The sequence below is a fragment of the Salvelinus alpinus genome, chromosome 16, assembly GCF_045679555.1.
Source record: "Salvelinus alpinus chromosome 16, SLU_Salpinus.1, whole genome shotgun sequence".
Taxonomy (NCBI): Eukaryota; Metazoa; Chordata; class Actinopteri; order Salmoniformes; family Salmonidae; genus Salvelinus; species Salvelinus alpinus.
Window position 1 is genome coordinate 14,285,930 of NC_092101.1, and position 23,264 is coordinate 14,309,193.

The window sequence follows — 23,264 nt, forward strand, 5'->3', positions numbered from 1 at the left end:
ACCCGGTGACGAGTGGAAGACCGCTTTCAACACGCCTACTGGTCACTACGAATACTTGGTGATGCCCTTCGGCCTGACCAACGCCCCGGCTGTGTTCCAAGCGCTCATAAACGATGTGCTTAGGGATATGCTTAACATTTTCGTGTTTGTTTACTTGGATGACATCCTCATCTTTTCGAGCTCCCTTCAAGAACACACCAAGCATGTCAGACAAGTGCTCAAACGCCTCCTAGACAGCCATTTGTACGTTAAGCCGGGAAAAGTGTGAATTCCATTCCTCTCGAGTACAATTCCTGGGATTTATAGTGGAACCCGGTCGAGTCCAGATGGACCCCAAGAAGGTAGGGGCGGTAGCGGATTGGCCCACCCCCAAGTCCGTTAAGGAAGTTCAGCGTTTCCTGGGCTTCACCAACTTTTACCGCAAGTTCATCAAGAACTTCAGCTCGGTGGCAGCCCCTCTCTCAGCTGTAACCAAGGGTGGCAACACAAGGTTTCTGTGGGGAAGAGAAGCTGAGACGGCCTTCCAAGGACTCAAGCAGCGCATCCTCTCTGCTCCCATCCTGACACTACCAACGGCGGATGAACCTTTTGTGGTGGAGGTAGACGCATCAGAGGTTGGGGTTGGAGCTGTCCTGTCTCAGAGGGGTGAAGACAAGAAGCTTCATCCTTGCGCCTTCTTCTCTCACCGGCTTACCCCGGCCGAGAGGAATTACGATGTGGGGGATCGTGAACTCCTAGCAGTTAAGATGGCATTGAAGGAATGGAGACACTGGCTCGAGGGGGCTTCTCAACCGTTTCAAGTGCTTACGGACCACAAAAATCTGGAGTATATCCAGCAGGCGAAGCGGTTGAACTCCAGACAAGCTCGATGGTCTCTTTTCTTCAGCCGATTTCAGTTTATCCTCACCTATAGACCCGGGTCGAAGAATCTCAAACCGGACGCCTTGTCACGAATCTACTCTCCTGCCATTCGAGAAGATACTGACATGACTGTCCTTCCGGCCGCTAAGATCGTGGCTCCGATCTCGTGGCAAGTGGAGGATACCGTGAAACAAGCTCAAGCCATCGAACCGGGCCCTGGAGGAGGTCCTGCTAATCGGTTGTTTGTTCCCAAGGCAGCAAGATCCCAAGTCCTTCTGTGGGGGCACTCCTCTCGCCTCACCTGTCACCCGGGCGTAGGTCGCACCTTGGAGTTCATTCAGCGTAAGTTCTGGTGGCCCACCATAAAAGAAGACGTTGCCACTTTCGTCAAGGCCTGTCCCGTGTGCTGCCAGGGCAAATCTTCTCACCTCCGCCCTCAAGGACTCCTTCACCCTTTATCTATTCCCCACCGACCCTGGTCCCATATCTCGTTGGACTTTATTACTGGCCTTCCTCCGTCCCATGGTAATACTACTATCCTAGTCATCATCGACAGGTTTTCTAAGGCGGCCAGGTTTGTTCCCTTGACCAAATTACCTTCTGCCAAGGAAACAGCTGAGTTGGTGATTAACCATGTGTTCCGAGTCTTTGGTATCCCGCAAGATATGGTTTCCGACAGAGGTCCCCAGTTCGCCTCAAGGTTTTGGAAGGCCTTCTGCCAACTCATAGGGGCCACGGCCAGTTTATCTTCAGGGTACCATCCGAAGTCCAACGGCCAAACTGAGAGGATGAATCAGGAGCTGGAAACCACCCTCAGATGTATGGTTTCCAACAACCCGTCCACATGGTCATCCTTCATTGTTTGGGCCGAGTACGCGCACAACACCTTGTGCTCCTCCTCCACTGGTATGTCTCCGCATGAGTGTCAGTTTGGCTATGCTCCGCTATTGTTCCCGGACCAGGAGGCAGAAGTCAGAGTGCCTTCAGCCTCAAGGTTCATCAGACGCTGTCGGCTTACGTGGAAGAAGGCCCGTCTTAATCTTCTGCGTTCCTCACAGCAGTACCAGCGACAAGCCAACAGACGTCGCCGTCCCGGTCCTACCCTGTACCCCGGCCAGAGAGTATGGCTCTCAACAAAAGACTTACCGCTAAGGGTGGAGTCTCGCAAGCTGTCCCAGAGATTCATCGGTCCCTTTAAGATTGCCAGGAGAGTCAATCCCGTTACTTTTCGCCTGCACTTACCCAGATCCCTTAAGATCAATCCCACATTTCACATTTCCTTATTAAAACCTGTTGTTTTTTCTCCCCTTATCCCGGCAGGCAGACCTCCCCCTCCGCCCCGTGTCATCGGAGGCTAGTCGGCTTATACCGTCCACCGGATACTGGATTCCCGCCGGGTGCAGCGGTCCTGGCAGTATCTGGTGGACTGGGAAGGCTACGGTCCCGAGGAGCGCTCCTGGGTTCCTGCCAAGGACATACTGGGGATTCTGTCAGGTTTTGGCCAGGACTGTTTAGGTTTTGTTCACTAGATGTCCCCCTTGCACCTTTTTTGTACCTTTTGTTTTTCTTGCTCCAATTATTGTTTGCACCTGTAAGTCATTCCCTTGTTAGTATTTAAACCCTGTGTGTTCCTTAGTTCCTTGCTCAGTGTTTGTAAGTTAGCACCCAGCCCCAGCCCAAGCCTTGTTTTATATAGACTTTTCTCTTGTTGGATTTTCCAGAGGTTCTCTGGTTTTGTTCTTGTTTATTATTTGAGTAGTCTTTTGAGGTTTGTTTTTCCCTGCTGTTTTTTACCACTTTGTGGATTTTTCGTTGTATTTTGGAGGATATCCATTTTTCATTAAACCACCATCTCTAGTACTGCTGTGTCTGCCTCATCTTCTGGGTTCTGCCAATTATTAAGTGACTGTTTCTCGCACCGGGTCCTGACAAAAACAGCCTAAGAAGCTCTGTTAAGTCGAGTGAGGTGTTCTGTCATTTGTGTCTGGAATTGAGATGGCCCTCAACCAATCATGCTATTTTGTTTGTTTTTTCGCTATTTTGTTTGTTTTTTCGCCTTGTTCGTAACTTGTTTTGTACATAATGTTGCTGCTACCTTCTCCTATGACCGATTGGAGCTTCTAAACATCAGAACTGGGATTGCTCACCTCAAACTGGACAAAGAGTTTTTCTTCAATGAGTCGGACGCGAGGGATATACTGTTGACACCCGACCAGGCCCCGATCCCAGTGATTCGCTGGAGAAGGAAACGTAGATTTTGAGGCAAAAGATCAGGGTGCTTTGTGAGGACCAGGCGACGAGTGGCTAATCTGCCCTTGCCCTCCGTTCTGCTAGCTAATGTTCAATCGCTAGAAAATAAATGGGATGAGCTGAAAGCACTGATATCCTACCAACGGGACATTAAAAACTGTAATATTTTATGCTTCACCGTGTCGTGGCTGAATGACGACATTAAGAACATAGAGCTGGCGGGTTGTACACTCTTTCGGCAAGACAGAACAGCAGCATCTGGTAAAACACAGGGCGGGGGCCTATGCATTTATGTAAACAGTTGGTGCGCGATATCTACGGAAGTCTCAAAGTTTTGCTCGCTTGAGCTGGAGTATATTATTATAAGCTGCAGACTGTTACGGAGTCTAGTTGATAAGTAATCGACTAGCCGGACTGTTCCCCGGACTCCGCGTGTAGGGATTTGTACAATGCTTGAACAAGGCTATTGAACTTGACATTGGTGTGTCTTTATTCCTTCATCCAACATATCATACTGAAACACAGACCTCACTATTTACCCAAAGAGTTTATCTGTTTTTTTCATAGCTGTCTATATACCACCACAGAGCGAGGTTGGAACTACATCCGCACTAAATGAGCTGTATTCCGCCTTAAACTGTAAAACGTTAATCCAGAGGCGGCGTTCCTAGTGGCCGGTGACTTTAATGCAGCGAAACTTAATCAGTTTTACCGAATTTCTATCAGCATGTTAAATGTGAAACCAGAGGAGAAAAACTATAGATCACCTTTACTCCACACACAGAGATGAGTACAAAGCTCACCCTCCATTTGGCAAATCTGACCAGAACTCTATCCTCCTGATTCCTGCTTACAAGCGAAAATTAATGCAGGAAGCACCAGTGACTCAGTCTATAAAAAACTGGTCAGATGAAGCAGATGCTAAACTACAGGACTGTTTTGCTAGCACAGACTGGAATATGTTCCGGGATTCTTCCAATTGCATTGAGGAGTACACCACATCAGTCACTGGCTTTATCAATAAGTGCATTGAGGATGTCCTCCCCACAGTTACTGTATGTACATACCCCAACCAGAAGCCATGGATGACAGGCAACATTCGCACTGAGCTAAAAAGGGTAGAGCTGCCGCTTTCAAGGAGCGGGACTCTAACCCGGAAGCTTATAAGAAATCCCGCTATGCCATCCGACGAACCATCAAACAGGCAAAGATCCAATCGTAGAGCTAAATAACTAATATGCTCGCTTCGAGGCAAGAAACACTGAAACATGCATTAGAGCATCAACTGTACTGGATGACTGTGTGATCACGCTCTCCGCAGCCGACGTGCGTAAGAGCTTTAAACAGGTCAACATTCACAAGGCCGCTGGGCCAGACGGATTACAAGGACGTGTACTCTGAGCATGCACTGACCAACTGGCAAGTGTCTTCACTGAAATGCTCAACCTCTCCCTGTCTGAGTCTGTAATACCAACATATTTCAAGCAGACCACCATAGTCCCTGTGCCCAAGAACACTAAGGTAACCTGCCTAAATGACTACCGACCGGTAGCACTCACGTCTGTAGCCATGAAATACTTTGAAAGACTGGTCATGGCTCACATCAACACCATTATCCCAGAAACCCTAGACCAGGGGTGTCAAACTCATTCCACGGAGGGCCTAGTGTCTGCAGGTTTTTGGTTTTTCCTTTCAATAAAGCCCTAGACAACCAGGTGTGGGGAGTTCCTAACTAATTAGTGATGTTAATTCATCAATCAAGTACAAGGGAGGAGCGAAAACCCGCAGACACTCGGCCCCCCGTGGAATGAGTTTGACACCTGTGCCCTAGACCCACTCCAATTTGCATACCGCACCAACAGATCCACAGATGATGCAATCTCTATTGCACTCCACACTAACCTTTCCCACCTGGACAAAAGGAACACCAATGTGAGAATGCTATTCATTGACTACAGCTCAGTGTTCAACACCATAGTGCCCTCAAAACTCATCACTAAGCTAAGGACCCTGGAACTAAACAGCTCCCTCTGCAACTGGATCCTAGACTTCCTGCCGGGCTGCCCACAGGTGGTAAGGGTAGATTACACATCCGCCACGCTGATCCTCAACACGGGGGCCCCTCAGGGGTGCATGCTCAGTCCCCTCCTATACTCCCTGTTCACTCATGACTGCACGGCCAGGCACAACTCCAACACCATCATTAAGTTTGCAGATGACACAACAGTGGTAGGCCTGATCACCGACAACGATGAGACAGCCTATAGGGAGGATGTCAGAGACCTGACCATGTGGTGCAAGGACAACAACCTCTCCCTCAATGTGATCAAGACAAAGGAGATGATTGTGAACTACAGGAAAAAGAGGACCGAGCACGCCCCCATTCTCATTGACGGGGCTGTAGTGGAGCAGGTTGAGTTCCTTCAAGTTCCTATGTGTCCATCATCAACAACAAAGAAGAGGGCATGACAAAACCTATTCCCCCTCAGGAGACTGAAAAGATTTGGCATGGATCCTCAGATCCTCAAAAGATTTTACAGCTGCACCATCGAGAGCATCACTGCCTGGTATGGCAACTGCTCGGCCTCCGACCGCAAGTCACTACAGAGGGTAGTGCGTACGGCCCAGTACATCACCTCGGCCAAGCTTCCTGCCATCCAGGACCTCTATACCAGGCAGTGGCAGAGGAAGGCCCTAAAAATCGTCAAAGACTCCAGCCACCCTAGTCATAGACTGTTCTCTCTGCTACCGAACGGCAAGCGGTACCGGAGCGCCAAGTCTCGGTCCAAGAGGCTTCTAAACAGCTTCTACCCCCAAGCCATAAGACTCCTGAACAGCTAATCAAATGGCTACCCAGACTATTTGCACCCCCCCCTACGCTGCTACTACTCTCTGTTATTATCTATGCATAGCCACTTTAACAACCCTACCTGCATGTACATAATTATCTCAATTACCTCAACACCGGTGTCCCCGCACATTGACACATTGACTTTGTACCGGTACCCCCTGTATATAGCCCCGCTATTGTTGTTTACTGCTGCTCTTTAATTGTTTGTTTTTCTTATCTCTTACTTTAAGGTATTTTCTTAACTGCATCGTTGGTTAAGGGCTTGTAATTAAGCATTTCACTGTAAGGTGAAATATTCGGCGCATGTGACAAATAAAATTTGATTTGATTTTAAGTAGCTAGCAAGCTAGCCAACGTTAGCTTGGGTGCTTGACTGCCGTTGAGGTCAAAACGGTCGGATCAACCCTACTCCTCGGCCGGAGTGTCCAGTGACGGGCGCTCTGAATGCCCCGAGGACAAAACGCTCTGAATTTATGAACAGACAATCTGACAATGCTCTGAATTTACGAATGCCCAAAGCGAATAATAAAAAAATAATACAAATTGCGCCGGAGAAGAAGGCTGACGTTTTACGTGTCCCAACTGATTGTGTTTTTTCCCCCCAAAACAAATTCTCTCTTCAACGAGTCTGACCGAATGATATACTGCTTTCTCGGGAACAGGCATAGATCCCTGTGATTTGCGTGAAGAGAAGGCAGAGAAAAAGGGGCCAGAGGGTGGTCTGCCTTCTGAGAATTCGTATCGAATAAACCCCGCGATCGAATAAACCCCGACTTCCTTCCATTCTGCTAGCAAACGGGCAATCTTTGGAGAATAAAATCGATGACCTACGCAGAAGATTAAACTACCAACGGGACATTCAAACCTGTAATATCTTATGCTTCACGGAGTCGTGGCTGAACACGACACAATCAACGTACAGCTGGCTGGTTATATGCTGTACCTGCAGGATAGAACAGCAGCGTCTGGTAAGACAAGGGGCAGCGGACTATGTATTTTTGTAAATAAATAGAAGTCTCGAGCTATTGCTCGCCCGAGGTAGAGTATCTCATGATAAGCTCTATCTAGAGAGTTATCTGTATTTTTCGTAGCTGTTTACATACAACCACAGACTGAGGCTGGCACAAAGACAGCATTGAATGAGCTGTATTCTGCCATAAGCAAACAAGAAAACACTCACCCAGAGGCGGCACTCCTAGTACCTGGGGACTTTAATGCAGGGAAACTTAAATCCGTTTTACCAAATTTCTATCAGCATGTTAAATGTACATCCAGAGGGGGGAAAAAACTCTGGACCACCTTTACTCCACACACAGAGACACATACAAAGCCAGGGCTCTACAGTGTGAGTATTTCACTCGCATTTGCCCCTAAAAATAGATATGTGCGAAAATTATTTACGAGCAGTGTGCGAGTAAAGATTACAATCTACCGTAATCTATTTTTCCACCGCTGCTAATTGTTTAAAAACTACAAGTCCCAAATTCCAAAAGCGGCATGCGCCAACCACAGTAGAGTTTTATGTGATGACGCAGTCCAGACGGAGTGAGAGAAAGGTGAACAACACTGGAAAAAAGTATCGGTATAGGCTATAAGTTAACGTGCAGACATCGCTAAAAATGAAGCCCATCAAATTGTATTTTAAGTGAAAAGGTGACGAGGAGAAAGCGGAATCTGGTGAGGGGGATTCGCAAGTTTCAACTAATAAAGCCTCTTCACAAGGTTTACCTGAGACGGCTAACGTTGACATGGTGGCAAATGTTAGGGATGCTGAGAACATTAGCGAACCTGCTGAGAACAACACTAGTGAAGATACCGTGTCACTTCAACGTCCACTGTAGCCTCCGGAGGGAGAATATATACAGTTGAAGTCGGAAGTTTACATACACTTAGGTTGGAGTCATTAAAACTCGTTTTTCAACCACTCCACAAATTTCTTGTTAACAAACTATAATTTTGGCATGTCGGTTAGGACATCTACTTTGTGCATGACAAAAGTACTTTTTCCAACAATTGTTTACAGACAGATAATTTTACTTATAATTCACTGTATCACAATTCCAGTGGGTCAGAAGTTTACATACACTAAGTTGACTGTGCCTTTAAACAGCTTGGAAAATTCCAGAAAATTATGTCATGGCTTTAGAAGCTTCTGGTAGGCTAATTGACATAATTGACATAATTTGAGTCAATTGGAGGTGTACCTGTGGATGTATTTCAAGGCCTACCTTCAAACTCAGTGCCTCTTTACTTGACATCATGGGAAAATCAAAAGCAATCAGCTAAGACCTCAGGAAAAAAATGGTGGTCCTCCACAAGTCTGGTTCATCCTTGGGAGCAATTTCCAAACGACTGAAGGTACCACGTTCATCTGTACAAACAATAGTACACAAGTATAAACACCATGGGACCACGCAGCTGTCATAACGCTCAGGACGAAGACCTGTTCTGTCTCCTAGAGATGAACGTACTTTGGTGCGAAAAGTGCAAATCAATCCCAGAACAACAGCAAAGGACCTTGTGAAGATGCTGGAGGAAACAGGTACAAAAGTATCTATATCCACAGTAAAACAAGTCCTATATCGACAACCTGAAAGGCCGCTCAGCAAGGAAGAAGCCACTGCTCCAAAACCTCCATAAAAAAAGCCAGACTACGGTTTGCAACTGCACATGGGGACAAAGATCGTACTTTTTTGAGAAATGTCCTCTGGTCTAATTAAACAAAAATAGAACTGTTGGCCATAATGACCATCATTATGTTTGGAGGAAAAATGGGGAGGCTTGCAAGCCGAAGAGCACTATCCCAACCGTGAAGCACGGGGGTGGCAGCATCATTTTGTGGGAGTGCTTCGCTGCAGAAGGAACTGGTGCACTTCACAAAATAGATCAAGACATCAGTCAGGAAGTTAAAGCTTGGTCGCAAATGGGTCTTCCAAATGGACAATGACCCCAAGCATACTTCCAAAGTTGTAGCAAAATGGCTTAAGGACAACAAAGTCAAGGTATTGGAGTGGCCATCACAAAGCCCTGACCTCAATCCCATAGAAAATTTGTGGGCAGAACTGAAAAAGCGTGTGTGAGCAAGGAGGCCTACAAACTTGACTAAGTTACACCAGCTCGGTCAGGAGGAATGGGCCAAAATTCACCCAACTTATTCTGGGAAGCTTGTGGAAGGCTACCCGAAACGTTTGACCCAAGTTAAACAATTTAAAAGGCAATGCTACCAAATACTAATTGAGTGTACGTAAACTTCTGACCCACTGGGAATGTGATGAAAGAAATAAAAGCTGAAATAAATCATTCTCTCTACTATTATTCTGACATTTCACATTCTTAAAATAAAGTGGTGATCCTAACTGACCTAAGAAAAGGAATGTTTACTAGGATTAAATGTCACGAATTGTGAAACTGAGGCTAAGGTGTATGTAAACTTCCGACTTCAACTGTAGATTCAAAGCGAATTGGCTCAAAATGTTCCCATGGCTAGAGTCTCTGTTGTTATCATCTATGCATAGTCACTTTAACTCTACCTACATGCACATATTACCTCAACTAACCGGTGCCCCCGCACATTGACTCTGTACCGGTACCCCCCTGTATATAGTCTCGCTATTGTTATTTTACTGCTGCCTTTTAATTACTTGTTACTTTTATTTCTTATTCTTATCCGTATTTTTTTTAAAACTGCATCGTTGGTTCGGGGTTCCTAAGTAAGCATTTCACTGTAAGGTCTATACCTGGTACTCCAGATTGCATTTACGAACACAAGTTCCTAATGGAGATGTTAAACTCTGTCACATGAAACGGCTCGCATCAGATGTGTCTTTAAGAACAGTGCTTTCCCACAACCTGCAATTTGGCAAATGTTTAAAAATGATGTATTGCATTCGTTGCTTCATTACAGTAGTTGCATGTTCAATAATATGGGAGGATAGGCTCGCTATTGTTGCATGTTTTTTAAGTCTTAGTGAAAACATTTCCGTTCCTTCCATGCATGGTGTTTTCTGTTGGTCATGTCATTTTACTCTTTGGAACAAATTTAACCGTTAATGGGGGTTGGTTAGTCGGCAGCAAAATTGACCGAATGTTGCATCACTAAGAGAGAGAGAGTGGTTTGTCATTTCCTGCCATTTGCAGCAAGACAAAAATGAACTATTATTCACACAAGCCGTTCTCCCCGCATGTGTATGTGTGGGCATATGGGCTTCATCCATAATGCAACAGGCATGACATTGACAACACTAAGAGGGTGCATAAAGCCAGGAGCCTGCGGTTTATGAGGTCACTGTAATAACCACGTCACTGCCTGCCGAGCCAGGGGGTCATATAGTAGGAACTAAAGGAGAGGCTAGCTGATTAGTGTTCATTTTATTAACGACGCTTAGACCGTATGACACTACAGGGATGAGTCAAGAACTATATAGACTTGCATCCACTGGGTAAATCTTTGACAAGATGGAGGAGGCTTAGCGATGAGAAGGAGGTGGGGGGAGGACGAGGTTGAACGACAGTGGGTTCAGCTCAAACAAACCTGGTCGGGTCAGCTCAGCTGCCCTTGTGTTTGGGCTAACAGAGTAACACCTCGTTGTAAAACAGTCACTGTTACACCACAGATAGAACAATGAGACATATTTCACAGGATGTATAAATGTGAAGCATGTGCTTGGCGTTTCCACTCACTACCAACGATGGTAGTGAGAGGAAGCCAAGTAGCCTGCAGTGGGAGAAGATGGAAGCAGATGGATTTTGGCGGACATTCTGCACATTTTCTCATTGATGAAACATTTGATCTCAATACAGTTTTCTGTTTCCAAAACTAGAATCTGTTATGAACAGAGTGGACTGCGTTTTGTAGACTTTAACCTTTGCCAAAGTTATACAAAATTGCGTTGTTTAGGAGTGCAAAGGCGAATTGAGTTATTGCAAACGCGCACTTCACATAGTAGGCGTTCCCTAATGGAAATATGCAGATGTATGCTACAACGAGCTAATAGGATCTCACTAGCTCATGCTTGGCTCTGCCCACCTCCTTGCTTGTTCTGCCCACTATGACTCATTTGTTCCCATTGGAAACAACAAGCTGTGGTCTATCTTTGGTTACGCTCTCCCAGATGTGTAGCTCATGTAGGGCTAACTATCCTGTTGCTATGCTAACCAACAGGCTCTGGCAGAGGCTGGTCTAACAGGCTGACCACACCGCTCGCGTCGCATGCGCGAGCGTGGCAAAATAAATGTTGAAATCTATGTTATTCAATTATTGCGGGCGCCAACAAGCATCTGCGTTGCCATGGGCTAAAATAGAAGTCCTTTCTATTTCTGACGCAGATCGCGCTGCAAGTCCTGCCTTTCCCATCTCCTTATTGGTTTATAGAAGCAGGTACCCACGTGCCATCTCCTCATTGGTTATACCCACGTGGGTGACTGAAAGACAAACGAGGTCAGTGGCGGTAATGCACCTAATTTATGAAAGTTGCCAATCGCAATATAAAGTCAAGAGAAGAAAAAGCCTGTAAGGAAGAGAGATGACTAGAAACGATTCGGTTGACCGTTTTATGTGTGGATTAATTGGCGGAGTAGAGGACCTTGTGCATTTCAGGTAAAATAACAACTCAATGTTTTATATCCCAGGACAAATTAGCTAGCAACAGCAAGCTAGCTAAATAGGCCAAATTAGCTAGCAAGTGCAAGCTAACGAGCTAAATTGCCATAAATGTTTAATGCTTTTCGACCTGTCCCCAAATTAATATTAATGTTTGTTTTGATATTTTAACCTGGTGTCGTGATCGTGTTTGGTGTGGGGGGGACAAAATACATTTATGCACGATGGCGCACGCGCGCAGCCGGTTTGGGTTCCGTGTGACAGCGTTGCGAGATGGGGAGGAGGAGACGGACAACAACACCAGGTGGAAATTACAGAAAAAGCATGGAAAGTGAGAAACTCCTTGTCAAAAGGCTGGAAATCTATTCTATCCTACTACTAATGAATGGTCCCACCACAACTCTCTCAGACTCTGGGCTCTCCTGCGCTATGTTGTGCTGAGGAGACAATGAGCTCCGATTTCCCTTGCCCTCTCAATCGTATTGTCATAGAGTAGCCTTGTTGTTGGGTTACAGAGCTCTGCCAAGTTTGACTACAGAGGGACATGTTTTGTTTCTCTACAGAGGGACATGTTTTGTTGTTGTGGTCAAGGCTGTGCATTCTAGCTTGCCAGGGGAAAGACAGCCGGTAAACAAAAGTTATTTATAGGAGTTGTTAGGTTAATCATAATAAATGAGTTCCTGTCTGCTTCTTCATACTCTATTTTGTTAAAGCCAGTTACATAGAGACCGGCTACACTTAATCAATATTTATATGAGAGGATGTAAGGATCATCTCTTTAATTGAGGGCTGCTGGGACTTTTAATCAAGACCAATAATTTTACTACACTACTACAGTTTGATAACAGTAGTCGTTAAGCATGTATGTGTGACTTGTCATGGCTCATGTCAGACGGTTTTAGAAATTAGAATAACCAGGAAGTTAGTTAGTCAGGGGAGATGTTGACAGAGTCAGTAGGTAGTTGCCCCTAACCACTGATACAGGGTCAGATTATATTATTTTCCCATCCCCCAAATGGTTTACATTAGGATCTGATCCAAGACCTGTGGTTGAGGGCACCTTCTACATCAAGTGGTTTTGAAACATAGCCCAATGCTGATAAGCCCTAAAACCAGGCTAACACTGTCAAGTACATGTATTTGCTGCGAGCGGGAGGCAGGAATTCATAAGAGGGGTTATAAACTGCTGCTGAGTGCGTTTCAGTTAGGCTTGGCACGTTTGCCCGGATCCTGAGAGGCTGTGGAGAAGCAGGCAGGCAGACAGGCCATGTATCAGTGCCGAAATTGGCCCCGTTAATAAGAGCTGGCTGTGCTGCGCCAGCTTAGCCGAGCCCTGGCCCCAGTTGCAGCACTATAGCAGCAGGAAGTGGAAGTCAGGCATAGTGCACTTTCACACCCACACTCACTAATAAATATACAGACAGTCAAGTCAGACACGCACACACCCGCACACAGTCATACACTGACCTCCTTGTCATATAGGCAGGTGTTTAGCAATAACATAACAGTACCACCAAGTGTAAGTGTTAGTTAGTCATAAACAGCATCCCAATGTTTTACACATGGCAAACACTGATACAGAGAGCCTTTAGGGCCCAACAGTTTACTGTCTGAGCCCAAGTCTTCTTAGCCGACACCTCTGCCCTCGGTGCAGTGCAGTGACCGAGATAAGACAGTGTAATAACAACAGTAACTACAAAGCCTGAAGGTGACTGACAGCTCTGAGCCATCTGCACATCAGAGCTCAACAGTGTGCGTCTGTATCCTCCAAATAGAAAGTCCTTAAAAGGCGTTTTTCACAGTAAAGTCAGAGAGGCCATCTTATGTGAAGACATGTACCACATGACCACAATGTCAGACACAATATCATACTCTCAGGGTCAGGAGTTTTTCCTGACCATGTGCACAGGAAGAAAAAAAAAGTCCTAGTTATAGTCTATAGGTAACTAGTGCCCAGGGTTTTTACAGTGTGGTCTGGAGTTTGGAGTATTAGAGAGAGACTATTGTTGCTACATGAGGGGCAGTCAGTCAGTCAGTGGGTTCACTGTAGGTCCTGTCTCTCTCTACTCCCCCTCCATCTCAGACGCTTCTTTATATACCCATGCTGCCACAGAGACAGAGGTTGTGGGAATAGTCCCCTGATAGCTTCAAATATTTAAGGGAGTAGTAGAACAGGAGCACCCAGGAGATTTCAAGTAAATGCCTTGTGTTTTATTTATGGCGTCCCTTAATTCTACGAGAGGCTGAAGTTGTTCGGCTATATTGGAGTACACGGTGACACCCATTCCTCAGATGAAAGCTAGATAGTTTAGCCTCAATGCGTCACTGGATGCTCATTTTCATTAACATGATTTACATTCCACTGAGCCCATTTCTTAATCACTGTTGCGTCTTATGCAACACACACAAAACACGTAATTCGAGAAATACCCCAATAGTGTCACATCAGATTGTACTAGTGTAATTAATTATGAAAGGCCCGGCCATTTCCCATCCCGGGTCTGTCCATAGTAGTTGTGACTAAAAAGAAAAACAGCCCATTCTCTGAACCCCATCTGAGCCAACATATGATATAACTATGATATAGCATTTAGCTTTACTCCTAACCCAGCCAAATGTCCAAATTAATAATGAGCTGTGAGCCACATCTGTTGGAACGGACATTGGAGCACCTCCCAGTCAACCCCAACAGTGCGAGAGACAGGGTATGGCAGTCGTCATAACCTCGCTCAACACCAAAATCACCAAAATCATTCAAATTCCGATTAAAGGCAAATGCAGTTTAGCGGGATTCTCGGGCTGACGTTAGGACCATGCGGACACATGGAAGCGAGACCGAAGGCTGTTTGTTTGGAGAGCACATCGACGCAGCTGCAGGGAACAACTTGGCTTTTTCTCAAAACAGTGCAGCGGTGAAGCTGGCTGTAATAGATGGCTTTGGCTAGGCAACTACTGTTTGACTTGACATCAGGGCTCAACATTAACGCTTGTCCTCTTGTACGGGACAAGTTACAAAAAAAAATTGGCGGACAAGAAGAATATAGATTTAAGTTGTCCGAATGGACAAGAAAAAGAAATTCACACTAAAATCACAATATCAAACAATTACACCGATCAGAATTGTATCAAAGGCCAACATTTGAATAATATTCAACTACATTTTTCATGTACATACAGTGGCTTGCGAAAGTATTCACCCCTCTTGGCATTTTTCCTATTCTGTTGCCTTACAGCCTGGAATTAAAATGGATTTTGGGGGGGGTTGTATCATTTGATTAACACAACATGCCTACCACTTTGAAGATACAAAATATTTTTTCTTGTGAAACAAACAAGAAATAAGACAAAAAAACTGAAAACTTGAGCGTGCATAACTATTCACCCCCCGCAAAGTCAATACTTTGTAGAGCCACCTTTTGCAGCAATTACAACTGCAAGTCTCTTGGATTACGTCTCATTCTTCAAGGCAAAACTGCTCCTGCAAGTTGGATGGGTTCCTCTGGTGTACAGCAATCTTTAAATCATACCACAGATTCTCAATTTGGATTGAGGTCTAGGCTTTGACTAGGCCAGTCCAAGGCATTTAAATGTTTCCCCTTAAACCACTCGAGTGTTGCTTTAGCAGTATGCTTAGGGTCATTGTCCTGCTGGAAGGTGAACCTCCGTCCCAGTCTCAAATCTCTGGAAGACTGAAACAGGTTTCCTTCAAGTATATCCCTGTATTTAGCGCCATCCATCATTCCTTCAATTCTGACCAGTTTCCCAGTCCCTGCTGATGAAAAACATTCCCACAGCATGATGCTGCCACCACCATGCTTCACTGTGGGGATGGTGTTCTCGAGGTGATGAGAGGTGTTGGGTTTGTACCAGACATAACGTTTTCTTTGATGACCAAAAAGCTCAATTTTAGTCTCATCTGACCAGAGTACCTTCTTCCATATGTTTGGGGAGACTCCCACATGCCTTTTGGCGAACACCAAACGTGTTTGCTTATTTTTTTCTTTAAGCAATGGCTTTTGTGGTCCTATGGACAGATACTCCAATCTACGGTGTGGAGCTTTGCAGCTCCTTCAGGGTTATCTTTGTTGCCTCTCTGATTAATGCACTTCTTGCCTGGTCCGTGAGTTTTGGTGGGCGGCCTTCTCTTGGCAGGTTTGTTGTGGTGCTATATTCTTTTCATTTTTTAATAATGGATTTAAATGGTGCTCTGTGGGATGTTGGTGCTCTGTGGGATGCTCTGTGGGAGTTTCTGATATTTTTTTATAACCCAACCCTGATCTATAGAGCTCCTTGGTCTTCATGGTGCCACTTGCTTGGTGGTGCCCCTTGCTTAGTGGTGTTGCAGACTCACAGGACTTTCAGAACAGGTGTATATAGGCTGAGATCATGTGACAGATCATGTGACACTTAAATAAAGTCCACCTGTGTGCAATCTAACTAATTATGTGACTTCTGAAGGTAATTGATTGCACCAGATCTTATTTAGGTGCTTCATAGCAAAGGGGTGAATACATATGCACGCATCACTTTTCCGTATTTTTATTTTTTGAAATAAGTTATTTTTTTCATTTCACTTCACCAATTTGGACTATTTTGTGTATGTCCATTACATGAAATCCAAATAAAAATATATTTATATTACAGGTTTTAATGCAACAAAATAGGAAAAACACCAAAGGGGATGAATACTTTTGCAAGGCACTGTAAATAAAAAAGCCTACAAGTCAAAGTGTAGGTGATATGCATACAGCCTCATGTCCAACTCGATGCGGACATGAGGGAGTCACCAACAAAAATCTGCCAAACTTTAATATAGCCTAAACTTTAATATAGTCATGTTTGACAAATATAATGAAGTTTAATTAACATTAACGTCGAAAGGCTTTATTCTGTCGACATACTTGAGGCACAGTTCGTGCAGATCAAATGGTCACGAGACCAGCACAGCACATCACCCACCTTGAATCTGAGCAGAGGCAGTCAGCATTTAGAAACTATTTAACCATAAACATAATTGTTTAAAACCTGGACGTTTTATGTCATTTTATGAAGCATGTCTTACCTTGTTTCAAAGTAGCCTAGCTTAGTGAAAAATAAAACCATACAAATTATATTAATTTCATGCCATTGGAACCAGCATTTATTGCATGTTCTATTGGTTTACAAATCAACGTTATTTTACTGTCCAGCAACCAAAGGCCAATCCTAGTCATATTAGTAGGGACGTCAAACGATCAGGCTGCTGCACAGACACTATGGAGAGGCTAGTCTATAGTACCCGGTTAAATTGTGTTTGAGAGCATTTTTTTACTCTGTAAATGGTTAAATGAGTGTGAAATCGTTTGAGTGGGCAACATATACTATCACTTTAAATTGACGTAGAATTATTTTGCCATATTAAAGTATTGTATACTCCACTAATTTCCCTGGAAATAGGACCATTTCTGTTACTACCTTACACAAACTTACATTTTCACCTCAAAGAATTGAGTGGAATTACACATCCATTTTACCTCAGATTGGTGATATTATTATAAAGGTTTATAGTCACCATGATGACATAAGACTGATTGCTTAAAATAGATCAATATCTTTGGTTTGTTACTGTTGATTTTGTCACACGTTGGGATTCGCAGGACTGAAATGGCACAACAAATTTGATGCGGCCTCTCTATAAAAGTCGCTGGCCACACACCAATACATGGATTTGACAAACAATCACTTAAATAGCAGCCAACTGTTTACACTGTTGATATCCTATGCCTCGTCATGATTAATTTAAGTCAGGGATGGGCAACTGGTGGCCACCCCTATTTTCTTTCTTGTTTTACTCAGTCGGGGTCTCAACTTACTGTTGCGAGTTAGAATAGTAGAATACACAAGGTGCAATTTCGAAATGTGGTCGTGCATCAGCAGTTCTTCTTCTGTTATGTCAGTCACTGATAGTCACTCTATTAGCCCATGACAGCTAACATCTTTTAGATTGCTAAATTGACTGGCCGCTAAACTATCTAAACTTATCATGGTCAAATTACTGGATGAGGGATCCCCAATGATTTTGTTAGTCAGTCTCACTCAGATATCATATCAAAAACAGCAAACATTTCTCTCCATCCTATGGCAAAATGTGTAGAATTGCAGGAAATGAAGTGTAAAACAGTTCATTTTCCTCTCCGCCCCATGGCAAAATGTGTAGAATTGCAGCAAACTTGCTTTAAAACGGCAACATTTTCTCTACACCCCAAGATAAAATGTATAGAATTGCACGAAATTAACTCCAAAACAAAAACTCCAAAATCTCTGCTGTCAAGAGGGGGGCCACTAAAACGTTTTGCTCACAATGTTTTACATTAAAGTTGCCCATCCCTGGGTTTACGTTAACTAACAGAAATAGTGGTCTGTTCCCTTTCCCGTGATGGCAGCCTCCCGAAATCAACATCCAACATTCCAAAATATAGATATAAGCCTTCTACAAGTTCTCATTCAACCAACGATGTGTAGGTTATTTCAAGTTTCCGTGTAGCCTTTGAATAGTGTTAGTTTAAAAAGTGCTACACTCCAAAACGTGTTCTATTGATTTCAGCGTGATATCGATGGAAGTAATTACCCAAAAAGTGTTGCGCTACACTTACCACGTTGGCGACCCACTTGAATCAAAATGCATCCCTTCAAAATGTAGCTAGATGTCTTCTACAAACTGTCCTCTAACCAGTGATGTACACATTATTCCTATATTCTGTGAGTTAGAGCTGTGTTAGTTTTAACAGGTCACGCAACCTCATCTCCCCCTACCGAGCTATTGATTTCAACGTGATAATCGATATACAGTGCATTTGGAAAGTATTCAGATCCCTTGACTTTTTCCACATTTTGTTACGTTACAGCCTTATTCTAAAATTGATTAAATAATATTTTCCCCTCATCAATCTACACACAATACCCCATAATGACAAAGCAAAAACGGTTTTTTAGAAATGTTAGCAAATTTATAAAAAAAGAAAAACTGAAATGTTTGACATTTACATAACTATTTTCTTTACTCAATACTTTGTTGTACAGCCTCAAGTCTTCTTGGGTATGACGCTACAAGCTTGGCACACCTGTATTTGGGGAATTTCTCCCACTCTTCTCTGCAGATCCTCTCAAGCGCTGTCAGGTTGGATGGGGAGCATCGCTGCACAGCTATTTTCAGGTCTCTCCAGAGATGTTCGATCGGGTTCAAGTCCGGGCTCTGGTTGGGCCACTCAAGGACATTCAGAGACTTGTCCCGAAGCCACTCCTGCGTTGTCTTGGCTGTGTGCTTAGCTCTGTTGTCCTGTTGGAAGGTGAACCTTCACCCCAGTCTGAGGTCCTGAGCAGGTTTTCATCCAGGATCTCTCTGTACTTTGCTCCGTTCATCTTTCCCTCGATCCTGACTAGTCTCCCAGTCATTGCCGCTGAAAAACACCCCCACAACATGATGCTGCCACCACCATGCTTCACTATAGGGATGGTGCCAGGTTTCCTCCAGACGTGATGCTTGGCATTCAGGCCAAAAAGTTCAATCTTGGTTTCATCAAACCAGAGAATCTTGTTTCTCATGTTGTGAGAGTCCTTTAGGTGCCTTTTGGTAAACTCCAAGCAGGCTGTCACATGTATTTTACTGAGGAGTGACTTCCGTCTGGCCACTCTACCATAAAGGTAGGGGGCTGCAGAGATGGTTGTCCTTCTGGAAGGTTCTCCCATCTCCATAAAGGAACTCTGTCAGAGTGACCATCGGGTTCTCGTTCACCTCCCTGACCAAGGCCCTTCTCCACCGATTGCTCAGTTTGCCGGGCGGCCAGCGCTAGGAACAGTCTTGGTGTTTCCAAACTGGAAACAGGATGCACCTGAGCTCAATTTCGAGTGTCATAGCAAAGGGTCTGAATACTTATGTAAATAAGGTATCTGTTTTTTTTAAAGTAATCATTTTTCTAAAAACCTGTTTTCACTCTGTCCTTATGGGATATTGTGTGTAGATTGATGATAGAAAACATTTATTTAATCAATTTTAGAATAAGGCTGTAACGTAACAAAATGTGGAAAAAGTCAAGGGGTCTGAATACAAAACCCCTTCCCCTGTCACTTTGCCATACTCTTGGTTTAGCTGAAATGATACCCCTGGCGGGAGAGTCAGAGTCTGTGTATCTCTCAGCAGAGCTTTGAGTCCCCTACTACTGTCATGGAGCCAAAAGCTGGGAGGATTATGAATGTATTCATTCATTTGATAGGCAAAGATATGCTAATGAGGTGTAACACATTCATTGATGGATAACTGACTGAATGTGTGTGGGGAAAAATAAAATAGACGCTAGCTACTAGGCTACTCGAAAATAAATGACAAAACAACCTAGAATTGCTGAATATTGCTTTTTTGATGATAGTTTGAGCACGCACCAGGAAACCACTGTCTTAGCCCGCTTGTGTTAGTGCTAGGATAGGATATACCTAGGATAGGATAAAGTAATCCCTCTAACCCCCCCCCCCCCCTTAAAAGAGTTAGATGCACTATTGTAAAGTGGTTGCTCCACTGGATATCATAAGGTGAATGCACCAATTTGTAAGTCGCTCTGGATAAGAGCGTCTGCTAAATGACTTAAATGTAAATGTAAATGTGCTGTGACAGTAGCTTGAGAGATAATGCTACTATAGTGGTAGATCTCACATGCATTGATTTCCTCATCAGTCTACGGCCTTAAGAAAAAAACAGTTCCAAAAGGGTTCTTCGGCTGTCCCCATAAGACCACCCTTTTGGGTTCCCAGATAGAACCCTCTGTGGAAAGGGTTTTATATGGAACCCAAAAAGGTTCTACCTGGATCAAAAAGCGTTCTTCAAAGGGTTATCCTATGGGGACAGCCGAAGAACCCTTTGAGGTTCTAGATAGTCTACTCTCTTAGAAAAAATGTGCTGTCTGTGGCTTCCATGTATGTGTCCTTAATCTCCTCAGCAAAGCTTGCTTGCCACATCTCTGCTCTGGTCTTTGTAACCCGGGAGTTAATATTTTATTGCAGAGTCATCAGCTGAGGTGAAGGGTTTCCGTAGTCTTAGTGAATCAGTTTCCTGGTATCTGATCCTGATTTTGACTACAACAGTGAATTTTGCTCTGCCCGGAGTACGCATAAAGTACCCTCTCGTGCATTTTACCATTAAGCCTATGGTCTCATTAGTGTTCTCAAGTACCCCCTGTGTTCGTAGAACCCCTGGTTGGGAACTACAAGTTGACACACACTGAGACACTAAAGGTATCTGAGTGTAGCGTGTAGGCCTTCCTCAGAACAAAGGTATTCCTCATATGCTTCAATTTGATGGGCATCATGATGAACTTGTCAGGAGGACAAGCCCCAGTACAGTAGACAACAATTGTTGAATTCAGCAAGGAGAATAATTTATGTTTTTATACCAGAGAGAAATGGACCAGTGTTTCATATAACCTGTGGTGGGCTTGAAAAGTGAAATGTAATTCATCATAATTGAAATACAATGGTTATCTTATTTCACTAATACTGCAAGGTATATGAAACATGTGACATAAACGCCTTTATAAACACCCAATGAAGGCTGAACTCTGATAGAAGGCTCCTGTAATTAGGGAACGAGAATAAGGCTCATGGTTCTTGAAGTAAAGAGGGAAATGATGTATTTCGTGAAGAATAGTGTATGTGAATGTATAGTATGCAAAATTGAGGGGAAGGCTGGGTGTGGGGGTGTATCTACCTTGAACAGACATTCTGTTAGTCCCCGTCGTATCTGCGTCCACATAACGGCGCACATGAAGAAAAGGCCGATTTCGGTCCATGTAATATAAGCGTTATCCAGGAGCGTCCTTTTAGAGAGCTCTAGACCGCACGCGCTGCAGTCTCTCAAGGCATTGAGCATCACAGCAGACGCTCTCGTTACGAGACCCGTATAGCCAGGCATGGGTTCCACCTCCCCGACTCTCATACTGTCATCATCGGTGTGACTGTCCATTGTGGCGGCACGGAAAACGGCGATTTAGAAGGTAGCCAGGCAAGATCCCGACGTTTTCAAGCTACTGTATCTAGCTAGTTATAAAGCTAAACGAAAAACGAAAAAAAAAACTTTAAGCAGCTTAACCTAGTCTCAAGTGGCCTAATGTTAATTCTTTGTTTCTAAATTAGGACGTGGGCTCATTTCACATGAAGACAATTTATGTCTGATTGGATTATAAACCAACAAAAACCATGGGTAAACCGGCTGGATTTATTTAATAGCCAACGTTAATTACCTAGCTATAATTATTAGAATTACAAGCTACTGTATTCTATGACCTAGTAAACATTGGCCAGAATTTTGGCAATTCTTCTTTTACGCATACTACATCAAAATGTTGGTAACGTTAGCTTGTTAGACGCCTAGCTCGCTAAATTAAATGTACACAATACCGGATACACCAGCATTTAAAACGGCTACCAAACTAGCTAACGTCAGTTGAATCTATTAGAGATTAGATGTAACTGTAAAATCACGTTCGTGTTCCAATAAAAACAAATCCAGTAAGTATTATTAGCTATCTGGATAGCTACCTAAACTAAAGATGTGCCATACTAGAGAGCAGTACAGTCGAGGTATCACATGCGATTCTTGTGAGGCCAACGTTAAATTCTGTCTGATCTCCGTTATTCGCCTTATATAACATATCTTCGTCATTTCATCAACTAGAATAACCTATTCCTAACAGATACCAAACCAGTGGTCCTGAAACATTTCTAATGCTAAGAAAATAACCAGTAACGCCGATAAAAGTCCAGATATGCTCACAATGTTCGCCTTCCTCTGTCGTTCCGCTGCTAGTCGTGTCCTGCGGTGTCTGTGATGCTGTGTCTGTGATGCTGCGTCTTGACAAGTGACAGAAAAATGCGTGCTGTTTTAATGGGAATCAATGTAGAACATGATTCCACACGGCACTTGAAACCTCTCTGGTTACAATATTAAAAGTACTGCTAGTAAACGTTTTTACTGGCACGACTATAATGTTCAGCACCCGCACCTAAAACCATTCTAACTAATTGAATGAAGAAAAAGCAGAGGAGCTGTGACGTAATTATGGCCCACTACTTTCAACTACTGGGATTTTTTTTTAAACTGAGATAATTTAAAGCGACAGCGCAACATGTAACAGCAGAACGATGCACATCAACAACACGATGTCGACTGTTCCAGAAAACACATTAAAATACTATGAAATGCATTTACTCCATGTTCAATCCACTTCAATCAGTGTAGATGAAGGGGAGGACAGAGGTTAAATAAGGATTTTTAAACCTTGAGACATGGATTGTGTATGTGTGCTATTCTGAGCATGAATGGACAAAATATGTAAGTGCTTTTGAACGGGGTATGGTAGTAGGGTGCCAGACACACCGGTTAGAGTCTGTCAAGAACCAAGCACTGCAACGTTGCAAGGTTTTCATGAATTTAATGGCCCACTGATTTACAAAATGTATCATTTCAAACACATAAAGGGAGAAACATTGTCTACCTCTAGTGAGGTCTCGTCGGGCCATAATCCATGAATTTCAATAGAACGGTAAAAAAAGAAGAAAAAGGCGAGTAAACTCTGATCGCGGTGAAAAAAGTAACGCTCCCTATACATTCTTCCGCAAAAGGTGGGTAAACTATTAGGCAAAAAAATTATTGATAAACTGTGTGTACCCTCCAAGTAC

At 43.8% G+C, this 23,264-nt stretch overlaps 1 protein-coding gene across 2 annotated transcripts in view; it reads right to left on the reverse strand.

The window, feature by feature from the left end:
- Positions 1-22,614, reverse strand: part of LOC139540893 (ceramide synthase 1-like) — a 47,612-nt gene extending 24,998 nt beyond the window's left edge. The window contains exon 1 of one of the 2 annotated variants that reach the window (XM_071344936.1): positions 21,295-22,614. In XM_071344936.1, coding sequence (XP_071201037.1) covers positions 21,295-21,549 — 255 coding nt within the window. In that variant the 5' untranslated portion in view covers positions 21,550-22,614. The remainder of the gene's footprint in view (positions 1-21,294) is intronic. The other variant, XM_071344935.1, reaches the window with a different exon arrangement.
- Positions 22,615-23,264: the final 650 nt, after the last annotated feature.